At 38.1% G+C, this 12,849-nt stretch overlaps 1 protein-coding gene across 2 annotated transcripts in view; it reads right to left on the bottom strand.

Moving 5' to 3' along the window:
* Positions 1-3,080: 3,080 nt before the first annotated feature.
* LOC135986116 (carbonic anhydrase 3-like) overlaps positions 3,081-12,849 on the bottom strand; it is a 48,295-nt gene continuing 38,526 nt past the window's right edge. For both annotated transcript variants that reach the window (XM_065629927.1, XM_065629925.1), the window contains exons 3-7: positions 11,250-11,368; positions 10,330-10,422; positions 9,372-9,437; positions 8,132-8,287; positions 3,081-4,318 (exon numbers count right to left, since the gene is read on the bottom strand). In XM_065629927.1, the coding sequence (XP_065485999.1) occupies positions 4,199-4,318; positions 8,132-8,287; positions 9,372-9,437; positions 10,330-10,422; positions 11,250-11,368 (554 nt within the window). In that variant the 3' untranslated portion in view covers positions 3,081-4,198. The remainder of the gene's footprint in view (positions 4,319-8,131; positions 8,288-9,371; positions 9,438-10,329; positions 10,423-11,249; positions 11,369-12,849) is intronic.

Here is a 12,849-nt window from a genome sequence, read left to right as displayed (position 1 = left end):
AAATACTCATGTGGTGTCAGGAACACACACACAGAGACTCTAGGCCTCTCAATAAAGATTCCTGTCGTGCATTTCACACCATCAGACCATTTCAAGGGCTCCCACCAGAAACTACCATGCTCTACCATTTACTGCATATGGATACAGGTAATACACCTTTGTTTTGTATGCTGTAAGTAAGTATTTATTCTCCAAATAAAAATCAAATATTATAAAAGAAAACACTGTAATTTTGAAACTATTATAACAGGAAGAAGAGTTTTCAAAAGAGTATGCGGTTCTTATTCCCATCTATCTCCCACACCCTCATTCGGATTAAAAGTTTGGTCAGACGGACTTGTCCAGAGTAAATGAAAGGGGATTCAGGCTAGATGTGAGAAAATAAAATCTTTCTCCCTTGATCCTGATGGAAGCTTTCACTAAAAATTTACCAGTTTCCTCAGAAATACAAAAAAGACCATAATTCAGAAATACCATTCTCTGGTGATAAAAAGTATGATTAGGAATTAATAAGCATAAATCAACAATATCATGGTAGATGTATACCCTTCCAAAAATACAGCCACCAAACACACATAATGTACCATGAATTAGTATTAGAAAAGACAGTTAATACATAAGATCATCAAATTTTTATTATCTCTGGAGAATTGTATACAATCATGAGACAATTTTGGACATCAAAAAAAAGGTAAATTAAAGTTCTGTTACTATCAGTTTTGGGCAACATGACTGATCTAAGAATTTTTAAGAATTAGATTTTTTTTTTCTGTTGGACAGTTTTAAGGACTTTTCTGCATGTTTTTTGTAGAGCTTCTCCCAAGCATGAAGTGATGCTTAAATTCATGCTTGCTTGAAAATGTAAATGGACACTTGCTGATCAGAGACAAGAACTGACACTTTGAGTCTGAGTCTTGGCTAATACGTCAGGAGAAAGAAGTCTACAAAGGACCTTGAAAGTCAAAGCAAGTTGTGTGTGTTTAATGTGACAGAGAAAACATGTGTGATTCAAAGAGATGGTGAAGTCTGTGTCAGGTTTCTGGTTCATTAGAAGTACAATACCTCTGTGAAATAACCATGAACACAGCCAGAGAGAAAATAAAATTGCATCAGACATTAATATCTTCTAAATGCTGACAGCCCCCGTATTTCCTCCCTCGCTGCCTTGAAAACTCTCCCTAATCTCCTCATACTTTCAGTTTACAACTCAATTAACAGTGTCCCTGAAGTGCCACCCCCATACTTTGGCTTTTTGTTTTCCTTCTGCTTGTACCTTTCCCCTTTTTTTCCAATACCTGCTGAACCAGTTTTATCACTCTATCATCATTACTTCAGACAGTTCCTTAAACATTGGAAGGGGGTCTGTAAAACAACCACTAAAAATCCATATTCACAGACTTTCTCCTATCTGCAACTAAGTCAACACAGTCCTGAACCTAATTTAGTCTACCTTTTACTAATTATAAATACAGATATTCTGAAACCAACTACATTAAAAAGTCCAATGACACTTTATTTGGCGTGGTTACTTTGACTTTAAAAGTTAATAAACATGGGTCTAGAGGATAAGGCTGACCTCAGCTTCGTTTCCAAAACCCACACAGCTCCTTTGCAAAGTGCAACTGGGAAACCACCATATCGCTAGAACACTCCTGAGATTGCATGTTGCAACTTTGTAACATCATAAATGGCAAGAAAGATATGGCCTGCTCTAAGATATGCAACATAGTTTAATAAAGCACATTATAAAATAACTTCTATTGTAATTCACAGCAAATTACATATTTTAGAAAAATAATTTTTGCTTCAAAATCCCTTTTTCTAATGAAGCAACATATAAACAGATATGTGCTGCAGAACAAGTAGAAAGCAGAAATATGTTTATAGTATTGTTTTCTCCTATTTTCACACATCAGAAAATTGCCATTTTCACCTGAAGGCAGGAAGCACCTGGTATTCTATCGGAACCCTGTCCTGCATGGTCAGTGATGTTCTGTGACTTGCATTCCTGTTCAGAGTAACATCAGTTACCAGATACAGAACACCTCCTGATTTGTTTTGGATATTTACTTAGAAGTTTATGAGATAAATCTTTATGGATTAAACCTTCCTTTTAAGTATAAAGCACAATCCAGCAGCATATTCTGATCCCTACAGCTAACACTCTGTTGGGCACAGATGGTCAAACACAAAGCCATGCTTTGAATTGTCCTGGAATGACCCAGCTGGGAAGAAATTACATTTAATCAAGTATTTTAAAAAAAAAAAGTTTTCAAACATAGGTAGGGACCTGCATAGGCTTTGCTGGTGTGAGTCACCCATCTGAGTAAGTGGAAGTATGTAGATGTAAGACAATCTGTATCAAAGTCAGCAATCTGTGGGTGCAAGGTAAACTGGTGTTAACTCATCTGAATAATTTCACAATGTGGCTACAAATGAAAAGCACAAACACGAACAGCACAATGCAATCCATCTGGGAAATTATTTGGGAAATACTAACTATGACTGCATTAAGTTTCCCAGGCAAAACACCACCTGTTTGAAGGAAGAAAGCAAAGTGAGGACACAGTCTGGAAGCTTTCACAGTGGGGAAGCTGGAGACAGGGAGCATAACCCATCTCATCCCCAAGCTCAGCGACACCCTCCTGCCCTGGAACATAGCACTGGGAGTCCAGCCACCTCCAGAGCAGCAGCTGCCTTGTATTTCCAGAGCTCAGTGTGAATTACCATTCAGATTAATGGGTTTAGATACAGATTGAACTTTTCCACTGTGCAATCAACTTGCGAAGCAGTTGATTCATATGACATTATGAGAAAAGCCATTTTCAGAACAGAGCAATCTTACTAAAAGAATAGATGTGGATGTCTCAATGATGTCGCCTATTTAAGATGCTATTTCCTTGCTCGCAGTCACATGAAGTATTATCAATACTCTTGTAGTTCAAATAAACATCTGAAAAAGATACCATCCATCATCAATTTCCAGGAAGGTGTATTACAGAGGACACTGACAAGTCTTTCTTTAAAATTCTGTTACTTTTGCATGTTTCTAAAATCAGAAAAAAAACCCAGAACAAAAATTCTTAAGTAAATGTATTTATTATTATTATTGGATTTTTTAATGCAGAAATACTGTTATTTCAAGCATAGGCTTATAAATCTGTTTCATTGTTCTTTGTGCCAAAACAAGGGACAAGAACACCCTGGTCAACTGCATTTTGATCAGAAGAGTCAAACCATGTTTTCAGATATTTATGCACAAATCTTACTGACAGCAGGATCAACTACATTTGCCCATGAAGTGAGAATCTGTCTCCAAAAAAACCACTAAAAGGATTAAGGATCCTTGCTGTCTTAACACCCTTTTTACAACGAAAAGCCACTTGCACACATGGAGAAAACATATATTCAGGATACAAAGACCAAGTTCTCAAAATCCATGTCACTTTGATTGCTACAACATTAAAATGCACATTAGCCTTTTAATATGGACAACCAGTTGTGACACAATCAGAAACAGCTCTTCTCTCATTCCAAAGTTTTAACTACATATAAATCAGTGAATGCAGTTTTCAGAATAGACCTGTTTCACCACAGTCTTCAGAATAGACCTCTGATTCACTTGTCCATTGTTTTAAGAAGTTAAATTCAGCTTTTTTATCAATGGTAATGAAAAAATTGTCTGTCCTTTATTATTTTATGAGAGTATCAAATACTAAAAAGAGCTCTCATTCAATTCCAAGAATGTCTTGTGCATTAACTGGTGCAGCTCAGAGCAGGATATGGATAATGCTGAAAACAACTACTGAAAAATACGGTCTTATGCTGAAAACAATTACCTCTCTTAACTTCAACCTCTTTAGCACAGAATAAGGCAAGCTTCGAAGGATGTGTAGGCAATAGCACATGGTTTTGTAGTTATTAGTACCATCTTCTTTCTTCCTTTGCACTATTAACAAAAGCTAATGTTAACGCAGTTATGAAGAGCCAAACAGATTCTCTACTTCATTTTTAATGACAGGATTTGCCTAAGTAAATGTCATCCTCTGAAAGTGAAATTCACATTTCACGACTCAAAAGTTTCAGCCTCTGGACCTACAGCTGGAGTTCTGTCTAAATGCAACAGAGGACACAAACCAAAACCATCTCTTGGTTCTAGAGGTCACCACGCTCAGGGACACCCAACCTGAGCCAGACCCTAGAGGAATGATGCGCTCACCATCCTGAAATACCGAGGCTGAGTCGGGCGCCAGTTATCAACCAGGGGGAGATCAGGTTCATTCTCTGCATTCTTGGATAGGCTGCGGAGCTTTGCCATCTGCGGGAGAGCAAAATTGAAATGTCATGATGGAAATCCTTTGGGATCAAACCCACAGACCAACAACTAAACACAGGAGGCTGGCCCAGCCCCAGCAACCAAGGAGAAAGCCTCCTTCAAAGTTGTGAAGATGTCCTCCAGCCCATCACCACAAGAACTGTACTCTTGCTCTTTTCCTAGCAGTAATATTCCTAGAAATAGTCAAGGCAGAAAAAATGGGTCCTATCTGAACAGGATTGAAAAATGTGTTGTCATTTATGTACTGTCTACAGAACTGTTTACAGCCACAGAAACTGTGGGAAGTCATCAGAAAATGTGAATAGAACAGCCTATGCCCTAATAAACCTCTGCTACTCTAACCCTGCCTTACTGTCTAATTAAGAAGGTTCTGGAAAGGCAAGGCGTTAAAGCTAAATTATAAACTAGTCATTCATTTCCATGGTGGGTCTGTAGCAGAGGATATATTCTGTCTGCTGCAGTGACACAAAAACATCCATTAGTAATAACAGGAATGTAAATTTCAATAATGACTTGATCAAGGTTTCAAATGATTTGTAAACAGGGTCTTCAGCTTGACTCTCCTTGGCCATCTTTTTTAACCCAGGTATGGGTTTTTTTGAGGGATGCCGTAAGATTTCTACCCATACTCTTCAAAACTGTGTAATGCTCTTTCTCTACCACTTTTTGATTTTCAAAGGATGCAACACATATAGCCAGTTACAGATACGTTATGTTTATTTGTTGTCACTGCCACGCACAGCACTAGACAGAAAGCACATCAGCTGTGATTCAGACACTTAGACTTCCCCATTTGAATGGCTCACTGTGAAAAGGATGCAGATGTTTCCCCATGTGCACACATGCAAATGTAGACCTGTTCATTGCAAGCACCAACTTTGTTGACAATGAGCTTCAATAAGCGGATGTATCTGCCTTTTACAGTACAGAGTTCAAGGCCAATAGAAGCAGAACTTCTGTCTGGGCTGTCAAAGCTGGGTTCACTGTGACTGTACTAATTCCAGTTTACAGACTGAGCCAGCTCAGCATCTCAACATTGCTCTTCACTACACAGCTCAGGAAAGCCAGCTGTCTCAGCTTGCCTGAACAATGATGAGGTCACATTTATAACCAGTACAACATGCGCCAGTGCGATTATTCATCTGAAATTAAATTTCAGATTTCAGATGAAGAATAATTTGTACGGGAACAGTAGGAGATTAAAATAGTTCATCAGTTCATTAATACTGATAAAGTACTATTGGAGAAGACTGCTGTTTTTTGTGGAAGATCTGCCCTACTTAGTAAAAAACAAAAAGCATATTTTCAGGCTACAGCTATGTAAAGGTGAAAAAATTAGTCTGCACTTGGATAGAATTATTCCATAGTTAAATTCCAATCCTTTCATTGATAGTAATCTGAGCAGCTAGGCTGCCCACTCTACATCTCACGGGATTTCTGGTGAATTGATTTTTCCCGCAGAGTACTGACTCGCAGTGACTGCACTTATCCTTGTGGCTAATATACTATTACCATCTGGCTGCAAAAGCATCCAAGTGATCCACTGTGAATGCACACACACTTAAAATCATTACTACTACTGAGGCTGCCATGGTAGTACGCTTTCTAGGATTAGAAATAATTGGTAACACAATCCTCTTTTATGACTACATTATTTAGACTGCAGGCACTCTGGAGTGAGGAAAGTCTTTCTATTGTATTTGTACACAGCAGCTCACATACACTGCCAATTCTGCCTGAAAAGCAGTTGTCTCAGGGTAAGAGCTGATGTCCCATCCATATGTAGTAATTTCCTTTTTACCTTGAATGCTCCACTTTTTCTGCAGTAGGGCCAGTCAGAGAATGGTCAGTATGTTTCCCAAAACTCACTAACTTCATAAAAGCTGAAAAAAAGGCCATGACCCAAATACAGAAGTGATCAAAAAGTCTTTTCATGAAGCTGGATCAATTATGTGATTAATCATTCCTTTAAAAACACATTTGAAATCAGAGATCCTCAGTAATGACTTCACTTTTCCCACTAAAATCTGTAGTTGATCTTCTGTAATATGGACATCTAAGCAGATTTTTTTTGTGGAAACCACTCAGAGCATATTTGTATCTTCCACACAAGTACCAGCTTCAAAATAGCTCATGTATTTTAATTTTCAGATGAGCACAGAAACAGGAGGCAAATCAATTCAATAAGCTGAGAAAACTTAAGCTGTAAGTTATATGAATACATTACCATATTTCACCTCTTGCCAGCTAAGGTTCCCATCATACTTGAGTTCTATTATTTAAAAGATGAACAGCCACATAAATACAAAGTACTAGAAAATAGAATTTTTTTGGTGATACACACACATCAATCAAAACAACAAAACACCTTACCACCTCGAGAGCCTAAATTGAGAAGTGTCTACATATAATATCTACATAATATGTCAGTCACTTGATTAATGAGAAAACTGACTTGTGTGGTATGAGTAGAATCATAGGCTGAAATGCGATGAAAGAGGGCATCACATTACTGTAAATGGGACTGACAGGGAATGAGGATTAACAAGAAATACTTCTTTGTGGTAAGTGACCAGAGAAGGCTTTCAAATTAACAAGAAATAATAGTTATCTGATGCTGCTCATGTTTGTGAAAATTCAGCTGGTAAACCTTCCAGAAACATGGGGATCAAGCACCTGATACAACCCTTCTGTAATTTTCTTGGTTACGTGATGCCACCTAGAACATGGGGCAGATAGAATCACCAATCTCATTAAATTTGTATTCTGGTAAAAGATGCTTTTGAAAGAAGCATGCTATAAGAGACACATTTGCAAAGCAGAATGTTCAAAAAATTGGAAATGCTCAGCTGCATTAGGCGAGAACAGTGGCCTCCTGCTTCATTCAGTGTGCAATGTCACTAAGGTACCTGACTGTGTTTTATTGCAGATGGTCACTTTTTCACAGCAGCTTTATCTCATAATTTGCCCAGTGATTACCCTCAAACATACATCACACCAAGTAATGAATACTTTACATGAGGAAGCTTGAGACAATATAAATGGTTGAACAAATCCTGCATAATCAAAGCTGTTAGTGCAAAGCTAACAGAAGCTTTAGCTAAATGTGTCAGAATTCTGATTTAAATGGTTGCATGAAAACATCAGTTAATGACTTGAGCTTTCCTACATTTGTTCTTGGTGTAATGCAGTGTTTCGAGGTCTGTGTAAAATAAAAGGTGTGAGCCACATCCAGCTCCATCCTTTCCTACTAGCAAGATTTAGCATCGTGGGAACACAGGGACCGGCAAACAAAACTACTCTTTTCTTTAGCTGATATTGCAAGAGGCCTCTTGCCCCGGTGAGCACTAACTCCCATATGTAGTAACTACTGCTTGCTGTCAGTCACACGCCAAACTGCTATAAACCTTTACCATCTACACTGTGTTGTGATTTCTGTGGATTTGAACCTCCACAATGTCTGATGTGGGCTAGGAGATAATGAGCTGTTCCAAGTAGAGAAAGTCGTCATCTCTGCTCAATTAGTTAATGGAGGAGTCACAGAGAAACAGACAAAGAGATGTGTCTAACAGGTTGATTGCACATACTAGGCTGTTGACTGCAGTTCTTTGAAGATTTTTACAGATTCCCTGTGGAGTCCAAAGCAGGATTTAGAGCATTCAGTTCTTCGCTGTCCTTTTAATCATATAGTTTCTCACAGAATCCAATGAGTATTTTCCTTGTCAAAAGAGCATGATCAGATGATGGCATGTAACTAAAAAGAACTGGGTAAAATATTATCTATTTGAAATTTACCTGGTCTGAGCTGACTATGATAGGCTCTCTAAGAATAATCCAGGTGATGCACTCTTCACAAGGTGGAGTAGTGAAAGATCCATGGTATGTCCAGTAGTCATGAGATTTAGGGAAAAGAATTGAAGGATCAAAGTTTGGAAAAGGTGCTTCTTTCCCCTTAAAAAACAAAACAAAACAAACATAAAACCAAACAGAAAACTCTTCAACAGCTCTAGTCACGATTAGGTAAAGATGGAGCTCTGGTATTTTAAGAAACAGAGAGTGACTGCGATACTTCAGAGGTACAAACTAAGGAAACTGCACACTTCTACACAATACATGATGATGTAAAGATAAGTGGACTAAAAGACCCTCACAGGTGGGCCCAGAGAAGCACGACACAACATACAACTCCACGATGCTACTTATTGTACCTGAGCCAACCCGTGTGAAGCAGGATCCAGTACCAATGTGCTTCACTCACTCCTGTGCAGAAACACTCTTCCTTCTGGTCTCCTTTCTTATGGAAATTCTGCCTGTCTACTGAGTATTGGATTAGGTCACCATGTAATGAAGTGAGAGAGGTAGTCTATGTTTATAATATCTGCGCTAATAACAACACAGCCTATGAAATGTGAGATTCTTATCACATACTGTTACCTGAGACACTGATGCCTAGTCAGTGGCATTTCCAGAGGTCCATTAGGCAGCCTATTTCAAGACCAAATGGACCAATTTCCAAAGGTGCCTTTCTTTTGCCACTGACCACTCAGGGAATAAGACTCCATGCCTAGTTTTTAGGTGAGTAAAGTTTGGTGAGGTGACTCTCAGTTTTACAAAATTACAAGGCCCAATAAAGCCAAAGAAAACTCATACGTAAACGGAAGAAAGGATGGTTTTTGTTAAGGAAAAGCTACCTGTGGTTTTATCCACAAGTATCTTCTGACAATGTTGCTGAGCAGAATTTGAAAACTCATGCCTCTCGGGGTAGTGTTTTTTTATGTGTGTGTGAGGTTTTTTTGTTGTTGGTGGTGGTGGGTTTTTGAGGTTTTTTTGTGGGGGGGTGGGGTTTTGCAGTTTTTGGGGGGTTTTTGTTTGTTTTTTGGTTTGGTTTGGGTTGGGTTTTTTTGGTTTGTTGTTGTTGTGTTTGGGGTTTTTTTGCTTGTTTGTTTTGTTGTTGGTTTTTGGGTTTTTTGGTTTTTTTTTTTCCCCTCGAGAATTTTCAGCTATCTTCCTGTAATGAAAAGACCAACTTCATTACCTTTGTTTTGATAGCATTTATTTCTTCAAGAATTCTCTTCATCTCCGGTTTGGGAGTTTTCCCTACCTGTAAAGAAGAAAGCATGAGCTGCACAAAGAGTTCTGCTTGACTAGTTTTCTTCTTTCTCCTATTTTTATACGTGCATCTAAGCATATATCAACTACACAATTAAAATGCATTAGCCTAACCAATCACCCATACCAGCTGAGTAAGCCATGTCTTCTGTCTGTACCCTCTGTCTGTATCCCAACAGACATTGTGATCCAAATAAGGAAATTACGGAAACTCAGCATCACAGATAATTTCACAGTACAGCTATTCCTGTTGACATTGAATTTTAGCCTAACAAACAACTATTCAAATGCAAGTACAGAATTTAGGAAGTTTCATTTTAGTTTAAAATCCAGATTTCATGGTCTGATTACTGTTTGCAACTGTTGATCTCTATACGGACATCTATCTTTCTATCCCTAGTCAATATTAATAAAATAAGACAGAGCAAAGGCGAATACTCCAAGCTAAGACTCCATGCCCCCAAAAGGATTTTTAGAAAGGATGAGTTAGTTTTGCCTGGGAGAAAGTTCACAAAAAGTCTATGAGTGGCACCTGTCCTTGAAATGAGTCCATGATGAGCACAGAAGACAGCTGGCTGCTGTTGGTCAGAGGGCCACTCCTGACATCGTGTCCCCAAAGCGGGGACAAATACATCTGGATTTACAGCTTCCACTAACCACATGGTGACACAATGGCTACTGGGACAAGTGCGTGTAGTATTGGATACCACTTGAAATAACATGACTCATGCTCTATAACTTGAAAAGCATGCATTACCGGAAATCAAGACCTTTAATGTGGTACCATCCCTAGAAAATACATCCAGAGGGTTTTGCTTCTTAAACTCTAAAAATAGAAAACTCTATAGCAGCAGTACAAAGAAGGGCTGCCTGCTTCTACTTACTTGCAAAAATATGGCCAAAACAGCTATTCCATCAGTTCTTCTCACAGCATCAAGGTAATTACTATATTTGGGATTCCAGTGTAACAAATGTAGCTGGAAACAAAGAAAAAAAAATCCATTATTGTATAGCAAGCCATCAGAGGCTGAATTTAGAGTTCTTCACATACGCAAGAGAGTTTGGGGCAACAGAGAATTAGGATTAGGCCTTCCAAAAAAAAAGACAGCAATTCATATATGAGTTATATCAGCTATATATTACCATTTAGACTACTATTTGCTTTATAACAAACTATAAACATCTTAATACAGAAATTGCAAAGAGGAACAGAAATCTCATTTTAAAGCTGAAGAACACATAAAAAAGATGCTTGAGTAAGCAGGTAGAGCATGAAGTTCAAAGTCATCTGCTGATATGTGATTCATTTCCATTTGGCTTTCAAATTACAGCAATTTTAGCAAAGAATCCATACAAAGATAAGCTATGTATATTATTAATCTACAGTTCTCATTTTCTCTTACAATCCTGAAGTGGTAGAGTATCAAGGTAACACATTCTTCCTCCTTTCTGTTGCCACAATTTTATACTTCTGCTATAATACTATACTTTCAGAATACTGTTTTAATAAGTTTGCATTGCTTCTCAGTAATTCAGTCTTGCTGTTTTATGTTTTAAACCACGTTGGTGTGAGAACATGGAAGCTTTTGTTTCACATATCATTTTTCTTCTGCTCTGACAATTGGTTCAACCTGATTCACATTTACAAAAATTGATGGGAGTAAGAAGAAAATGTCACAAATAAATGAAGTTAATAGAAAGAACGCCTTGAAAATCAGTCAAATGACAAATTTTGTCCCACCTGAACGATAATGACAAATGCTATTTTACTCCCTATTCTAAAGTAAAAAGTGGTGAGTCTTACCTCTCCTGCGTATCTCACTCCATTCACAACATGCTCAGAGCCATGGTCATCAGATGAACCCCAATGAAAGTGCAGCTGACGCAGCCTGTAGACTCCTGAAAGCGGCCCACCTCTCAGCACTGCAAGTGATAATCTGCATCAGCATTAGACTCGGGCATCTCCCAATTTTTTTAAAAGAAATATACATATTTTTGAAAGTATTTACATAAATATTTACTACACAGATGTTCTACATTCTAAGTACTGAGTACCTCTTGGAAACCTGCACTGATTTTAGCAGCACTTCAGGCAGCCATCTTCAGCTATATGCACTTACAGGCAGATGAAAATTATTTCTCTCTAGGCTTCCATTATAGTCAATAGAGATCATTGTTTTAATTTGGCTGTATAAATGTGCACGTAGTAGCTTCTGGGATATTCCAAACACACCTGAACAGGACTGGAAGATGTGACATAAGATCTGTAGAACTGTATTTTTCTAAAGCAGTGTCTGGAGGCAAGGCAAAACATTAGGTTATCAAAAATGGCATGAGATGCCAATGTTTGGGTAACTGAAATAAGACCAATCAAGCCTCTAGAGTAATTCTGCTTGCAGATGCTCAGCAGATGCTGACCTGAATTGCTCTTTGGACTCCACTGATTAAGTGTGACTCCATCTCTTGACCAGAATGGGAGTTTAGAGACATAACCCACCTACGTTTAAAAGCCCACATAAGACACCTAAATTTAGGTGTCAGAATTCATTCTAGCATCTGCCTATATCAAAGCACACAAAAATAGCCATGATTAAGATCAACTACTGAAGTGCCAGATGATAAACATTCCCACAATTCCCACAAAACGCTACAAATTGTGTCTCTTACGGCAAGCTACAACTTATTTGTTTAAAAAATCTCTGAAATTACTGGTGCTGCTTCTGCTATAATGGCTGCTCTCTCCGGCTGTGGAAGAGGAGAAAGAAAACAGCAAACCAGCAAGAAAAGCAACCACTGAGAATACAAACTTATTTCCTAAAGAGAAGTTCAGCCTGTGATGACCAATACCCTGTATTCTAAATAATCTTAACATTTTTACATTATACACCAAATGAAGGTGGTGTATTTGAAAGGATCCCACAATAAAAAGGGAAGAACTGCTTCACGTTCACCAAATATTAATTAGTAATCAATTCTCATTCACTTTATTTGGAGACAGAAGCTACAGCATTCTTATAAACCATTCGGCAGCTTCCAAGAACAGGTCTTTATATGCTAAAGAAAAATATCCTTAAATCTGAAAACAAAAAGGAATGAAATCCATGATCATCCCAAGAAATAAAGTACTAAGAGTATGCTTTACCGAACTTTAAGAGCAAGCTCTTATTCTCAACAAATTCCTTTTACTTGTTCCCACAGACATTCAGTACTGTGGCCAACAGACGCAGTAACAGTAGTAGCTGACAAGGCCATCAATCCTCCGTTAAAATAGATCTGCAAGACCAAATAATCCAGTTTAAGGTAAAAACATGTCATTGTTTCCACTGATGGGCCATCAGCAGACATTTTCGACTGGGCATTAGGTGAAGCTCTGCATCACCTCATGCCAACACAATCCTGCTTCA

This window comes from Caloenas nicobarica, chromosome 2 (assembly GCF_036013445.1).
Source record: "Caloenas nicobarica isolate bCalNic1 chromosome 2, bCalNic1.hap1, whole genome shotgun sequence".
Classification (NCBI taxonomy): domain Eukaryota; kingdom Metazoa; phylum Chordata; class Aves; order Columbiformes; family Columbidae; genus Caloenas; species Caloenas nicobarica.
The sequence above is the reverse complement of the archived record's forward strand: the minus strand, read 5'-3'. Positions and strand labels throughout refer to the sequence as shown.